This window comes from Micropterus salmoides, unplaced genomic scaffold (assembly GCF_014851395.1).
Source record: "Micropterus salmoides isolate LMB-PRFRI ecotype aquatic unplaced genomic scaffold, ASM1485139v1 Ms_hic_scaffold_13, whole genome shotgun sequence".
Lineage (NCBI taxonomy): Eukaryota > Metazoa > Chordata > Actinopteri > Centrarchiformes > Centrarchidae > Micropterus > Micropterus salmoides.
In genome coordinates, this window is record NW_024040374.1 from 23531272 (window position 1) to 23546437 (window position 15166).

The 15166-nt window shown below is 39.3% G+C and overlaps 2 protein-coding genes and 2 long non-coding RNA genes across 4 annotated transcripts in view; all 4 read right to left on the minus strand.

The window, feature by feature from the left end:
- LOC119901367 (cytochrome P450 2J2-like) overlaps positions 1 to 1510 on the minus strand; it is a 6989-nt gene extending 5479 nt beyond the window's left edge. Inside the window, exon 1 of the mRNA XM_038716995.1 lies at positions 1503 to 1510. Within this exon, the coding sequence (XP_038572923.1) occupies positions 1503 to 1510 (8 nt within the window). The remainder of the gene's footprint in view (positions 1 to 1502) is intronic.
- A 348-nt stretch (positions 1511 to 1858) lies between these two features.
- LOC119900986 lies at positions 1859 to 2481 on the minus strand. The gene is made up of 3 exons (XR_005444135.1): positions 2337 to 2481; positions 2024 to 2167; positions 1859 to 1950 (listed from the first exon to the last, which is right to left on the minus strand). It is a non-coding gene; the product is annotated as an uncharacterized LOC119900986 (long non-coding RNA).
- Positions 2482 to 4402: 1921 nt separating this feature from the next.
- Positions 4403 to 11521, minus strand: LOC119900982 (cytochrome P450 2J2-like). Its single transcript, XM_038716355.1, is given in 10 exon segments — positions 4403 to 4625; positions 4845 to 4986; positions 5673 to 5860; positions 6062 to 6200; positions 6302 to 6478; positions 7964 to 8007; positions 8010 to 8120; positions 8526 to 8675; positions 8816 to 8978; positions 10924 to 11521. Coding segments are annotated over 10 exon segments (1491 nt in total). The 5' UTR covers positions 11125 to 11521; the 3' UTR covers positions 4403 to 4449.
- A 1393-nt stretch (positions 11522 to 12914) lies between these two features.
- Positions 12915 to 14723, minus strand: LOC119900985. Its single transcript, XR_005444134.1, has 3 exons — positions 13676 to 14723; positions 13315 to 13413; positions 12915 to 13151 (listed from the first exon to the last, which is right to left on the minus strand). It is a non-coding gene; the product is annotated as an uncharacterized LOC119900985 (long non-coding RNA).
- Positions 14724 to 15166: the final 443 nt, after the last annotated feature.

Consider the following 15166-nt stretch of genomic DNA (forward strand, 5'->3'; position numbering starts at 1 on the left):
GTAAAAGTACTAATACCACATTGTAGAAATACTATGTTACAAGAAAAACTTCTGCATTTAAAATGTAATTTAAGTAAAAGTTTAAAAGTATTAAAAGTAAAGTAATCACTGCAGAAAAATGTCCCCTGACTATTATACTTGTGCATTCATGTAAAATCAGTGGAGCTCATTTTGAACCATTCTGAATTGGACTGCAACTAATGATTAATTTCATTATTGATTCATCTGCTGATTACTAGATACAGTGGGGAGAACAAGTATTTGATCACTGCTGATTTGCAGGTTCACTGTATATGTAGTGAAGTAAAAAGTACAACATTTCCCTTTGAGATGTATTGGAGTAAGAAAGTGGCATGAACAGAAAACACTCTAGTAAGCAAATGTACTTAGTTAGGGTCCACAATTGGTTTTGTTTATCAGAACTAAGGACTCAAGAGAGCTACTTAAATCCTTGACCCCAAAAAATAAACCCCTAGTAAAGAATATTGGTGTACTTCTGGACTGGATCACATATCAGTTATGTCACAAAGAATGCCTTTCATCACTTCAGAAATATAACTTAAGTGCAGCAATTCCTACTACTTATATTACAATTCAAATCACTAAATGGAGTAGCGCCTCAGTATCTATCAGACTTGTTCTATCATATGTCCCCAGTAGACCCCTTAGATCTCTGGCACTGGCCTTATAGTAACCCTAATGGTAAGGACAACGAAAAAACGGAGTGGAGCTGAGGATGTGTCTAACTTTAAGTTCTTTTAAAAGAAATCTTTCTAGTTTAGCATTTTCCTAATTTATTTTTTATTGCTTTTATTGATCTTACTGTAAATTTGTCTTATTTCTCTTTATGTTTCTCTTTATGTTCTCCTCGTGTCTGTGTGGGTTCTCTCCGGGTGCTCCGGCTTCCTCCCACCATCCAAAGACATGCAGTCTAGGTTGATTGGTGACCCTAAATTGTCCTTAGGTGTGAGTGTGAGCGTGAGTGGTTGTTCGTCTATGTGTGGCCCTGTGATGGACTGGCGACCTGTCCAGGGTGTACCCCGCCTTGCGCCCAATGTCAGCTGGGATTGGCTCCAGCGACCCTGTACGCAGGATAAGCGGTTGACGATGGATGGATGGATTTAATTTCTCTTATAAGATAAGAAAAACTTTATTGTCTGTCATAAGTGACAGAAATTTGTCTTTGACAAGACAGGCTCAGGATGCAATACAGACTCTTTTATTACTGTATTCACTACTGTTGGTTACATGGCTATGCTGTATTTTTAACATAATGTCAAGCACCTTGTATTGTTCTTTTGCACGAAAGATGCTATACAAATAAAGTCTGATTGATTGAATCTGTTTTACACATAATCATAGGCACAGAATATAGTATGGTATGTCATATAATCATCATTACATCTTATATATCATTCCTACCCTAGTTCACATTTGTTGATTCGGCAGTACACTGTCAGGTTTGAGCCGATGAGGAATAGCGGAGATGGTTCTACTGTCACGTGGCCATGGCGATTGAGTTGTTGGCAGCCAGCAGGGAGCAAAGGCCAACCTGTTCAGAAAAGACACACACCCAGGTGTCATAGCAGTACTGTTACTATTCTTGTACTGTTAATATTTATTGTCAATTCCCATCGCTGGCTTTGCAATAAGGCATGCCAAGACCAGAAATGGCATGTATGATTCTTTGAATGATTGTCAAAAAATCACTTTTCACTCACTGCATGCAGTTGGAGATGCAAACTTAAGGTTTAGAGCTCGTAACCACAAAAGCTACCAAACTGTGATACAGTTGTTCTCACTGAACCACTGACTAAACCGCACAAGATAGCTAGGATAGATAGATAGATAGATAACTCCCTTAATGGAAAAATGTAGTATCATAATGAATCTCCAAATTGTTGAGTAGAGATTCATCTCTTTCTTAATCTCTTAGAACCCACTCAGCAGCTGTAAAGAAAAGTTATTGTCATTATAAATCACCATTTATAATTCCATCTTTGAAGTAATCTTCAACATTTACCTCAGCCATCTGTGTACAGGAGATGCTCTGGCTAACATGAGGAGGAGTTCTGCTGATCTTCTTCTCTTTACAAGTGCAAGTTTGGGGCTGATCATTTACAGAAGTACAGGCAGCTCCAGTCATAGGAGCTGTGTGACGCATGCACTGCGGCAGATAAGAGAAAAGACATTTTTGTCACGACATTATCTTGCTGATACAACTGAGATTAACATGCTTTGCGTCAAACCTGAGCATTTGATTTTATAAGCCGTTTTCTTGTTTATCAAAGACTCCACAAACCACCAAGATACGTTAGTAGATATGTCCAGATCACCAGAATTTCATGCCGTCTGTGTGCCTTTAAGGTTTCCTTATAAAGATACAATCCAAAAAGTTTTCGCCATAGTCAGACAACTTGCTTTGTGAGATGCATCTGACTAAAGTGATGTTTGTTGCGCAAATGACACATCTTAAAGAGGCAAGTGACCTGTTTGGTGGTATTTTGGAAAACACAGAAAGTTTGAACATTAGCTTCAGTACTTTGGTGCCCTACTTCAGTAGCCACAAAGGCTCAGTTGACTTCAATGTGCTTAACAATGCTCTCAGTAAAGTGCTGTTGTTAGCAGACAATCAACCCAAAATGTTACATACTGTGACATCAATTTACTCTGAAAAACATGCTGACCATAGCTTCACAGAAACCTCAATATGTTGTACCTCCTGACACTTATGTTACAGTTGCTCTGTGCTGATGCAGTGGACAGCAAGCTTGATTCATGTTACATCAAAAACATACAATTATAACTCACTGTTGTCTAAAGTAAAAAAGTTTAAAGTAGTTAGGTTGGTAAAACAAAATTACAGTTTTCGTCTGAAAGAGGTGACTTCAAATGAATAAAACAATCAACCCATATCTTGCAAGCTGGTTGCTTATGCTTATAGTCCCTCAGAGACTGTGCTGGGAAAAATAAGCAGTCTTTCTCAAGCTACCCTAGTTTTGTGATTTCCTTTCGTAGTTTTTTTCATTTCAAACTTCAAAACCTTTAGGCTACAGGGAAAACCCAGAGGTTAGAGTAGGTGTGTGTAGGCCTACATGTCATGATCAAACAGACCTCAAGCTAATTTTCATAACTGACATGTCTGCATAAGGTCAAAGGTTTAATTTAAGGTACTTTATTGACACATACATGTTGCAAAATTCATTCTCAGCATTTAACCCATCCCTCAAGGAAGCAGTGGGCAGCCACTGTGCAATCTTTATCAGTGTCTGGTTAATGGCACTGATTGAAGAAACATAACATGTTTTTGATAGGGGGAAACCAGAGTGCCTGGAGGAACCCCATGCTGACAACATGCAAACTCCACACATAAAGGCCGGGGCAACCGGGGTTTGAACCACACCTTCTTGCTGTGAGGCCACAGTGCTATCCACTAGTGTGCACATCTGCAAGCGCAACACTATGTATGTCTAGATATTTTTCACAAACTATTAGAATTGCAGTTGCCCTATGTCAGTCAAGCGCACCGTGTGTTAACAACAGAAACTTTTCTACCTTTTGCTCGACTTGTACATTCACTTTTTAAAGTGAGCCGTTATTTGCATCCCGAGGTCAAACCAGCCGCTCTAAATTGGAGTACACACGTATTCTGACCTGTGTTGGAAATGCATTGAAACGGCCCAAAGGGAGTTTAAGCTTAGGTTTACAGCTGGTTTAAAGAGTAACCTAAGTGTATTCCACTGTCTCCACAGTTTATACCCCATTGACTTAGATGTGTGTTATGGGTCTTTCTTACATACCACTGCAATTTTCATGGCTGTTGTATGTTTAGTTGCAGCACACGTTCACGTTGATTATGACTGGTTCGAGCATTCTCCGCAAATTCAGTTCATTTTATTACTATTCCATAATCCTGCCGACAGACGGCCCTGAAAACATAGCCACCTTGTGAAAGTAGGACCTAAAGTGACATGACTGAGTTTACGCAAACTAAATTCCTAATAACAGCAGGTATCATACATGCTCAAGACACACTGAGACTGATTGAATGGTATTCTCTCATTTTAGTGCTTTTCTCACCTAGCAAACCTCAGACTGAACATGAACACATGAATGAGAAGCATGAGAAGCATGAACTAAATCTCTGTATCATTTAGTTACACACACATCAGGTTTTAGTAAATTCGACAACTCCAATGTGCAGTGACAAGAAATGTGGGAATATTGTTTCCAGTTATTTAAAAACAAAACTGGAAAGCATATTTATTGCATATTGAATAGATTAATACAATAAAAAGGTTTATTGAAAAGATCTATTGATTGAGAAGATAAAAAATATTTTCAGTTGTTGAAATGATGTTTTAGTAACAATATAGTAAAAGAACAAAATAGCAGATCTTGATGCTTCACAAGACAAATGTAGTGGAACGCTGCGGTTCAGTTGGTGGTTTATCGTGGTACGGCACAGACGCGGTAAGGTTTGGGACAGCGAGTGGCTCCCAACTTGAACTCCAGACTGGGCTGCTCTCCAGCGCATGCCGAGAAAGAAAACCTCTGAAGGAGGGAGGTAAAGAAGAGGAATAACTCCATCCTGGCCAGCTGCTCCCCAAGACACACACGCTTACCTGAGAACACAAAGAGCAACCGATGAGTTATATTCACACAATTTTTAAGAGATTCACTTTGATCATAATATCGCTGCAGCTCAGAGTGTGAAACAACCACAGAATACAGTACGACATGGAGCCTGATCCCCTCCCTACTATGGTAATCAGTTAGACAGGAAAACAACTGGTTTAAACTACAAATTACTGAGTTTCAGAGGCTTGTAACTACTGACTAACCTGCTGAAAAAGGAAGGAAGGCCTCTCTCTTCCTAAATTTGCCGTCCTGGTCCAGAAAATGTTGAGGGTTGAAGGTGTGTGGAGTTTCCCACATCGACTCATCATGTAGAACTGAGTTCAGCGTGGTCAAGATAGCGGTGCCCTGAGGAAATGCAATTAATGAAAACTGTAATTCAAACTGTTTTTTTGTACTTCTGGGATAAAATAAACAAATTACAAGGTTAATTCTCAACCTTGGAAACAGCAGCTAAGGAACGAATCATAATAACTGAAAATATATAAAAATAATACAACAATCATATCACTGAATCTCAAATATAAAAATGCACCAAAAAAATAATAAAAAGGAAATCATTGCACATCAACTGGGCTGATTAAGATCATGTGAAATGACCAAAAGCTCAAGAACAGCTACTAAATGGTTGTTGATTGTTTTGTGAAATTGTCAGGTGTAAAATGTCTGCACCAAAGTGCAACAGTGGTTTTAACCTACATGTTAATATAAAATAATCTATTGTCCATTTTTTTCTGATTATTTTCAAACAAACTTCTAACCTTACAGACAGTTATTGGTTATTCAGTTTATATCAGTGTAGTATAAAATTTGCTTGCAGATTTGGTTTTTAGAGAATATAAAAGTTGGTCTTTATATTAAAGATATCTTCACGTAGCTGAAACGACTGGGTTGAAAACCATTGTTGATTTTTGACCATGATTGTTGAGTTAGCAGCAAAGAAGCACTGCATTCAAAGCTATGCTGCCAGAAAATCCAAACAATAAGTAAAATGCTCACAGAAAGCAATTCTTTCTCACATGTGCATCATGTACCTTTGGGATTGTGTACTTGTCAAGCACGGTGTCCTTGTTTGCCATGCGGACCACATTGAGGGGGACGATGTTGCCCATTCTCTGGATTTCATGGATGACTGCATCAGTATAGGGCATGCTTTCTCTGTCAGTCACAGAGGGCAGTCGGGATGAACCAACGACAGATTCTATCTCAGCCTGGACTCTCTCTGCACACAGTGAGAACAGGAAACAATATGAGTCTGTGTACTATGTAGATCACTGAGGGGAAAATGCAATACATCCCACACACTCTCCCAACACAGGACTGACCTGTGAGGGACCCCTGATCCTTTAAGGTCATGGCAAGATGCTTATAAAACAAACGGCATGAGGCAGCACAGATATTACTCACACACACACACACACACCTTGTATGTCAGGGTAGTACATCATGAATAGCAGTCCCCAGTGTAAAGTTGTGGTAGTAGTTTCAGTTCCAGCAGCAAACAGGTCCAGAGTGCAAACAGCCAGATTTTTTAAATCAAAACCAGAATCTGTGTCCTCCTTCTATCAATCAAACACAAAATGCAGTTTCTAGTATCAGCTGACATATTTCATTAGAGAGCAAAAACAACAACAAAGAAAGCAAACACAATGCAAACACTCGCCTCTCCCATCTCTGTGAGGAAGCAGTCGATGTAGTCTCTCGGTGAGGACGGGTCAAGGCTTTCTCTGTGTTCTTTAATCTTGATCTCTACAAAGTCATCTAAGTTTTGTGTCAGAGTGAATATCCTCTGGTGAGGTCCGGGCACCCACTTCATCAGCCAGGGATATGTGTTATAAACCTACAGAGCATGAAGACAGTTAACAGACCATTAGAGAATCTTGATGTAGTTCACAACCTCAGGTGGAGGCCGCGGCAAATGTGGCAAAACTAATTTGTTTGCTGGATTGGTCAAAAAAACAGATGTAAATCACAATAAATCAATATTGCAATATAAAATTTCGTATACTGTGATGGAGGTTTAGAGCCCGACCAATATGGGATTTTGATATTTGAGAATTTTAAAATCTAATACTCCAATAAATGAGACAATATTCGTTTTATTCCCTTCATTTCAGAAACACATAACATCAGATTATCCCTAAAATTGATTTAGTTATGAGACCTCACCAAGATAACATGACATAATGCAGTTTAAAAATAAATAAATAGTACTTTAAACAATAGTACAGCTGATTATGTCAGCTGATTGCTGTGTTTGTGGTGGATTTGTGGCTTTTCAAACACCTGTGCAACACAGGGGAGTTGCAGAGTGACCTCTGGTGGAAAAACTATGCATTGAAAACACTCATAACATGATTGAAGGATCTGTGATCTTTTAAATAATGATTTATCAACAGGATTTATTTCATAAGCCTATGTATTTATGTTATTTATTTAATATCGACAGAAATGGCATCCATATTCCATATTTGCATGAGTACTTTTTACTTAAATTGATCCTTGGTACATTTTGCTTATAAAACTTTTGTACTTCAGTGAGAGCAGCTACTGTCATGCCCAGCTTCTGCAGTTAGGTTATGTGTTCAGTTTTATGTCTGCAACCACTTCCTGAAATTTATCATCTTGTCTCTTTCCAGGTCTTTGTCTACCCTCCTGCCCTACGTGATTACCTGTCCCCGCTCTAATGTGCTCCACCTGTGCCTCGATGTCTCCCCTGTTATGTGTGCATAGTTTGTACCTGTGCTAACTTGTCTCGATCCCTTGAGTCAGCCAAATGTGTTCCAATGTGTGTGCACTCTAGTGTGTTTTGACCTCAGTTTTTTGTGTGTAGCCTTGATAACAACACAACACTGTCCCACATGTTTCTGACATATAGGCTCTGCCATACTGACTTCACCAGCACGGGAATGGCGTCACAGACACCAGATTTAAAAACTCCTGTATACTGCGAATACAGAGAGATTTACCTGGTAGCATCAGTCTTAATAAGCATTGTGTGAAATCGTTTGGGCTTGAATGTAATGGACGTTTATTTATATGTAAAAGTCCCGCACTTAAGATTTAAATAGAGGTTTAATTCAGGACTTTTACTTGTAATAGAGTATTTTTAAATAGTTGTATTCATACTTTTACTTTACTATCTGAGTACTGCTGCACATTTTTATCAGTTATTATCATTATTACAGTTTCATTCAATTCCATTTAATTGTGTTGTTCTTGAACCTTTTACAAAATAGTTTATAAAACCCATCACTGACTTTTGTGGTCTGCATGGATAAATTCTGATTAAGAAAAAGATTCATATGCGCTGCAGGAGGCTCACCTGTGTCCCAAACTTCCCTGTAAGTACTATTTCATTGAACTTAGAAGAATACCCTGGTACTGCTTGTCAGTGTATTCAAAGCGATCACCAAACACCAGGCAGCAGATGATGTTGGACACAGCACTGGTAATCAGTGATTGGGCATCAAAAGGCTTGCCTGAAAAGAAAGAGGAAATGTAGAGAAAACACACAGAAACTTTGAAAAAAATAAAAGAACGCAAAGTCAAAACATGAACTGTGTGATGAGCCACAGGCAGAAGAAGAGTACTGTGACATATTGATTATAATTATGGATGATTAACAGGCTGGCTTATCAGATACATTTACAGTGTCAGCCACTGCCAAACTGAAACAAACTAACGTCTAAAGTGCATGGTTCAGTGCTCCACAGTGTTGCTGCATGCCTCTGTGTGGAGCAAAGTTGGAGCGAAGTTGAAGGGAAAGGGAACATGTACTTAACAAAAAAAAGACTGTGTCATGGTGAAAAAGCATACTGCCCTGTAACTAGTTATGGATTAGTTGATTAGTTGTTGCTTGTTGAAAAATAAGATTTGTTTGTTGCCTTGCTGAAGGGCAAAAGCTTCAGTGAGATATTGGCACTCCTGCTGGATGGATGGCTCCAGGCTCTTCTTGCCCACACCAAAGTTTCTGAGTGTCTGAAGAGCGAATCTCCTCTGCTGCTTCCATGGATTGCCATTTGATATCACCAGACCTTTTGGAAACACAAACAGCATTACATCGAAGGTAACTGGAAATGAGTAAAACTAACAACTAGCTAACCTAATATGGTGTCAGTCTGATGCTACTACCTAAATCCTAACTAGCAACTTTTAAATAAAATACAACACAGACCTCTGTTCCCATTTAATGCTTCTGCCATTGGTATGATGGGGCGATCTATGTAGTCCTCTCCTTTGTGGACCAGGGCCTCTCTTACAAGCTTGTAGCCATTAATCACCACAATCCGTCCACCGAACAGCCGAAGGCTGAAAACGTTTCCATATTTCTCTGCAAACTGAACACAGAGATCAGACAGGTGTTCAGAGTTGACCTAGTTTCTGAGAATGTCAAAACAAAATCAGTCTAGCTTCAGAGGGTGACAGCACAAACATGCACCTGGCTGATGTGGGTGGTGTTTCATGTTTTATCCTGCTTCCTTTTACATTATTGACATAAATTGGCTCTGTAGATACTAGTGTAAATGTGTTACTTCTTGTTTCATAAACTCCTTTGTGGTGACGTGATGTCCCGTTTCACCACTACATGGAAAAAAGTGTCTGCCGCCTCACACATAACAATGGCCCCTCCGATACCTCTGACCAGATGCAGAGTAGAGCAGCCTTTTGGACAATAGTTTTGGACAGTATTAATCCTGTGGACGGAAATCAAGCTGCAACCACATGCCTGAATGTTGAAGCCAATGCAGGAGTTACTCAATATGCAGTTATTAAGGATCATAGATGGCTACGTTTGAGGGAAAATGTGTGGCTGTTGTCAACAGGCAGTGAGATAAAAAACTGGAACATTTGATGCTAAAGGTACAAGGATGTTTATTTTTAATTATACAGCACAAGGTTGTATAATGAAATTAAACTTGTAGTCCTTTCATGCTACGCACACACCTTTAATAAAGTGTATATTAAAATATGGTAACATATAAAGAAAACAATATATACAGTAATTTATATACATATATCATTTTTTAAATTTGCATCTGGGGTGAATGTAAACAGCAGCAACCAGATGATAATGGGGTTTCATCTTCACAATAAACAATCTGACATTTGGGAAACAGAGTCCATCTTGACTGCATTTGAGCACCAAGCGTTTGAGTCCACCTCCTCTCATTTTGCTGGAGTCTTGCGCTGTAAGCTCAGTACATGCACCACCTGCCGAGTGCTTGATCCAGGATGTTGATGGGGCAGGTCTCTGTTGCTTGGTCAACATGAGTCCCCCTTTGTCCAGACCTTTAGGAGCAGTCCATTAAGCCCAAACTGGGCCAACATGGCTCCTATCCCGGCTCTCTTTCCTCTCCTCCGAGCATTCACTTAATCCAAACACCCCATCTTCATTTTCCAATGTATTTATGTCAGAGGTAACACATGTTTCAGCAATAAAGCCGGAAAAGCATGGAGTATATGGCATCACTACCCTGCCAACTTTGTTTATTGTACAGAAGGCACACCAAGCTAGCATACAACCTGGGTAAGGTTATCCTCTTTCTCTTTCTCCCCTGTGCCTGGTGCCCTTACATACAGTATTTATCAAAATGTATGCTATGAAGTATCTGTATCATCCACAGAATTTACTGTTACATCTAGCTGTGACACACAAAAGAGTGTCAAAGTATCAGACCCCATTTAATTTCAGGTTCACTACCTATATTTTTTATGACATAAAAAGTCTCCACAATAACAATCAAGATGAAATAATCCTTGACATATCAGTCAACTAGTAAGTGTGGTTGGACCCTCTACATAATGTCTAAATAAACAGTAAAGGCTTCAACTAACAATTATTTTCATTATCAATGAATCTGCAGATTATTTTCTCCATTAATCAATTAATTGTTTGGTCTATAAGAAATGGCACATGTCATCTGTCAAGTCAAATTTAATCCTGGATGAATTAGGCCATGAATTTGCTTTTTACAACAATCCTTCAATTTGAGTTAATGATTTCCTACATTCCCAAGGGAATGTGCAGCTTTCTGCTTTTGGATTTTTCTTCTATATCCAGATTTAGCCTACTTATTTAATCATTCAAAAAAGAAGGTCTGGTGGAAAGGAGTAAAAACAATGATCAAACAGATTTTAGGCAACATATATTTTGACTACAACCAAGTAAATGTTCAGTGTCAAGAAGTGAGTCATGTACAGAGGGTACTTTTTTTTTTTCTCCAAGAGGCATTTTATTTTACTCACCCAATAATAGTTCTTATACTGCATGTCTGTCCTTACCTCTGTGAACTGCAGGTGAAGTCTGGAGGGTTGGATGCGATGAAGGTCACCAATCAAAGGAAGAGCCCAGGGTCCAGGAGGAAAGTTGGTCGGCACTCTGTTCTTCAAAACATCAGTCAACAACAGAAAAACACACAGAAATATTAAAAGACTCGTGCCGTCCATCCACTCCAAGCCGAGTACTTTCTGTATTGTCTCCATTTGTTGTCTTGTTTATTTATCAGTAGGCTATGCGATATCGCGACCGGTGAATGAATCTGTCCGGTGAATGAAGGGAATGTTCTAAACAAAGTTGGTATCGAGAAGACATCCGGTTTGCGTGCCTAGTTCTGCATTAAATTTACCTCGGAAGTCGGAGGTGGGAATGTCGTCACACCCGAGCTGACCGCGTCCCAGTTAACAAGTCGGAAAAAGCCACAGGTGCACACCTCCCCCTTCTCAGCCAGGCAACCAGCTACTTTTACTTTCGCTTTTCGCAGACTCATGTTGTGTGCAGCATAAAGTCAGATCATGACTGCTCACATAGGCTAATTATGGAAAAGAGAAGCGACTGCCTGACTATAGTTTGTTTATCTGCCCCAGACTTCTGTGCCTTGTGGTATTAAAAGGCAAGTTGATAGTTGTTATCACCAGTAACTACAGGTGTCTCATGCGTAAATAACGGCGCAGCAGCATAATAGCGTCAAACCGGTTGATTAATAGCCTATATCATGCCAATCAGAGTTACAGATCCATCACTCCTCAGTGAACTCCTTGTCTGCGGTCTGGAGCATAAGTAGGCTTATGTAAATTTATCATTAAGGATTTAGGCCTACCATGTTTTTAGGAGTCGGTTCACACTGAAATCAGTCAATAAAAATATCAATTTTGCGAAAGTTGAAAATATTTAACAGTAATGTGGCAATTAGGCCTACAATTATTTTTTAAAGTCCGGCCTCCACATTGTCTGCTTAGAAAAATTCGTGCCCTTGAACTAATGTAGCTGAGGACCCCCTGATGAAGAGGTCAGTGAAATAATAGCCTTTTCTATTGATGATTAAAAGTAAGTTTTCATAATTTGGTAAGATGCTTTGCTTCAAATAGCCAAAAAGACATCGGTGCATGACAATGTTGGTTGGCATTAAGAACTTGCTGGTAATTAGATATGTATTATACTAGCGCTTATGATATCCCATTAAAATTAACACCTGTTTGAATGTAAATACGGATAGGCTATGACTTCAGACTCCAGTGTTTCCCGTTTTCCCAGTCCAGTGCGGCCCGCCAGAGTGAAATCTGTTCCGCCAGTTTCTTAATGAAGCAAAAAACATTAAGGTTCTCATTATAACATAAAATGGCATTGTTTTACTATAATGTATATTATATAGCCTGGCTGATAATAAATAAATATAAATACGTTTTTAGGAGGTTAAAAAAGTAAAAAAAAGTAAGTAAAAGTATCTTTTACTGGGTAAAATTTAAATGAGCTAGTAAGTAGAATATTTTTCTACTCTTTCCACCTCCGTTTTTCACTTTGCAAACCTATTACATGCAGAAAAAGGTGGGCCTATGTAACTCAGTAAAGGAGAGGAAAAAAGGCAAAAAGCATAATATGTCCTCTTTAAGTAAAAGTAGACTACAAAGAATTAGCATTAAATGCCTACTCAAAGTACCAAAATAACTCATTATGAAGAATCGCACATTTCAGTATTATTAACTGATTGGATAATAACTACAGATTCATTACTGCGTAAGCTTTACTTTAATGTTGCAGCTGGTAAATATGAGACCAAATTGAACTGGTATCTTAATCTAAAATATTAAACCAAATAGTAGTTGAAAACGGGGATAACAAATGTTTTGAACGCAGAAAAATGTTTATTTTATGGATTTACGACGGCCTACCCATGTTCGCAGGTAAGGCTGCAACTAAGAATCGATCAATTAATTGTTTAAAATGTTGTTCACTGTCCAAAAGCTCAAGGTGACATCTTCAGATTGCATGATTTTTTGGTGACAGATGATGACTGTAGACTTACTATAGGCCTATATATGAGAAATATACAAAATCTATCACATGATGAACTCTGATGTTGAAAGATTTTAATCTCGCCGCTGACTTCTGAGTTGTTGGAGTCCAGTATCTGGAGATAGATGGTGTAGTGTGTGATGAAGCCTCTCTGCTGGTCTACAGGCAGCTCGCCTGGCTTTGTGGACCAGTATTGACATTTTGGGACTGGATCCTGGCTCTGAAACACATAGTAAGACAAGATGATTACTATTGAGCATATATATGAGAAATGTACAAAATCTATCACATGATGAACTCAGATGTTGAAACATTTTCATCTTTAAGCTTAAAATTGTAGGAATAAACTGTTTTTGGGGACATGTGGCATCTATGAAACTTACTCTGTTCTTTGGAGTAGACCAGACCGGAAGATGGAGCACTAACACCTCTGGTGGTCACAGCGTACAGAGAGATACTGTACCTCACACCTGCAGTCAGACCTAAAACAATACAGGAAAAACTAAACTACTCTCACCATGAATGCCACTATATTTCACAAACATTCAAATTTGCTAAAGAACTTCGTCTTCAGTTGGATTTAGAGTATCATATTATTTACAGTTTTATGAAAAGCCCAAACTAGTGTAATTCATAAACTGGCCACAAGACGCCACTGTTCCCAGTTAAAGCCCTTGTGTTTGTTTATAAAGTTTATAAAGTGTTCCAGTGCCTGCAGACAGGGTCTGTTTCGTCTCTCTGTACCTGTGATGGATGTGTTGTTTTGATCTTTGGCCAGTTTTTGCCATAGTACAGATACAGATACAGGTGCAGGTACACGTGTCCATTCTAACACATAATGCAGCAGTTTTCCTCCAGATGCTGACCAATGTTTGTTCCCTGGCGACGACCAGGAGACAAACACAGCGCTGGTACCTGAACTGAACACTGGTTCATAGCAGCATAACAGGGCAGTTCCTGTTTCTGGTCATTACCCAGAAAGATCTTGTACCGTCGCATCTCACCACTGTACTTGAAAGTGGGAAACAGATAGCCTGGCTGAAGGTAACAACACCTACCAGCACCTTTAACACACACTAATTACAGAGAAGCTTTGCTGATTTTTAACCATCTTTGTATCATTATAGTGTAGGTGGGCTAGTAAATGCAATGAACAGTTGCCTGCACCCTGATCTCCCTGTCCATTTGACGTCAAATCTGCCAGATGACGCCGCCTGGCTTTTGACAGCTCTAGGGCTATTCTTCGTACTACAGATTGTACTTCCGCATTCTTTGTATGCTGGTCTCCACAGACAGTCAGGGGCAGCACCTCAAACATCATGTCCAAAATCAACTGGCTAGAACAATCACTGGCACTGACTGTAGAGTTAGGGAAGTTTGGGAGTGGAAGTGACCTTGACAGGCAACATTCTGGTTGTTAGGTTTTCTACCTTTTGAACAAAAGGGAATCCCACAGCCCCTTTTCTTTGTTTTCTGTGGTCATGTAGCACCAGTTTCAAAAATATTTGCATCTTTTGACTGCATAGACGATGCAATTTTATGAAATTACCATCTTTCCAGCAGTGAAATATTCCTTTAATATGTTATAACTCCTATGTTAGATCCTTGAGTCATGGTTTCACAGGGATTATGTTACTACTTCTTGGTTGGGCACAGTCCAGAGAAAGTTATTCTATATCATGCATACATTTAAGTGGTAGCAATCTTTTCATCTAACTCTCAGCTAAGAAAGCGAAGGACTGTATCTGAATAAACCATTTCTGGTATTTGGTGTACCTTTGTTTTACAAGATCGGCATTATCAATATAAAATCCAAAGGTAATGAATAGCTTTGACACATTACCTTCCACAAAACTGTCACCATCCGCAGCCCACCTTTCTCCTGGCTGCCTAATATGCTCCACACATGCATCTGCTGAGATGGACCTAAAGATAAGTTCAACCACAAGTTGTGGGTTTTGTTTGCGTGACGACAAACTTTCACATCCTCACATTCAGATTGCCTTTATTATTGTTATTGTATACATTGCCTTTGCCTTTGTGAGCTTGCCTTTTCCAGGGCTTCTCCCCCTCACAGATTGACTCCATTCACTGAAGAACGACCTTCTGCTGGAGGGTGTCATGGGTCTCTTGGTATAGGTCAGTCCTGATGTTGACTTACATGTTCTCATCTGGAACTCTTATTCAGTCAAAGGCCGTCCACTTGGCTTTCCCATGTCGACATTTCTAATTTTG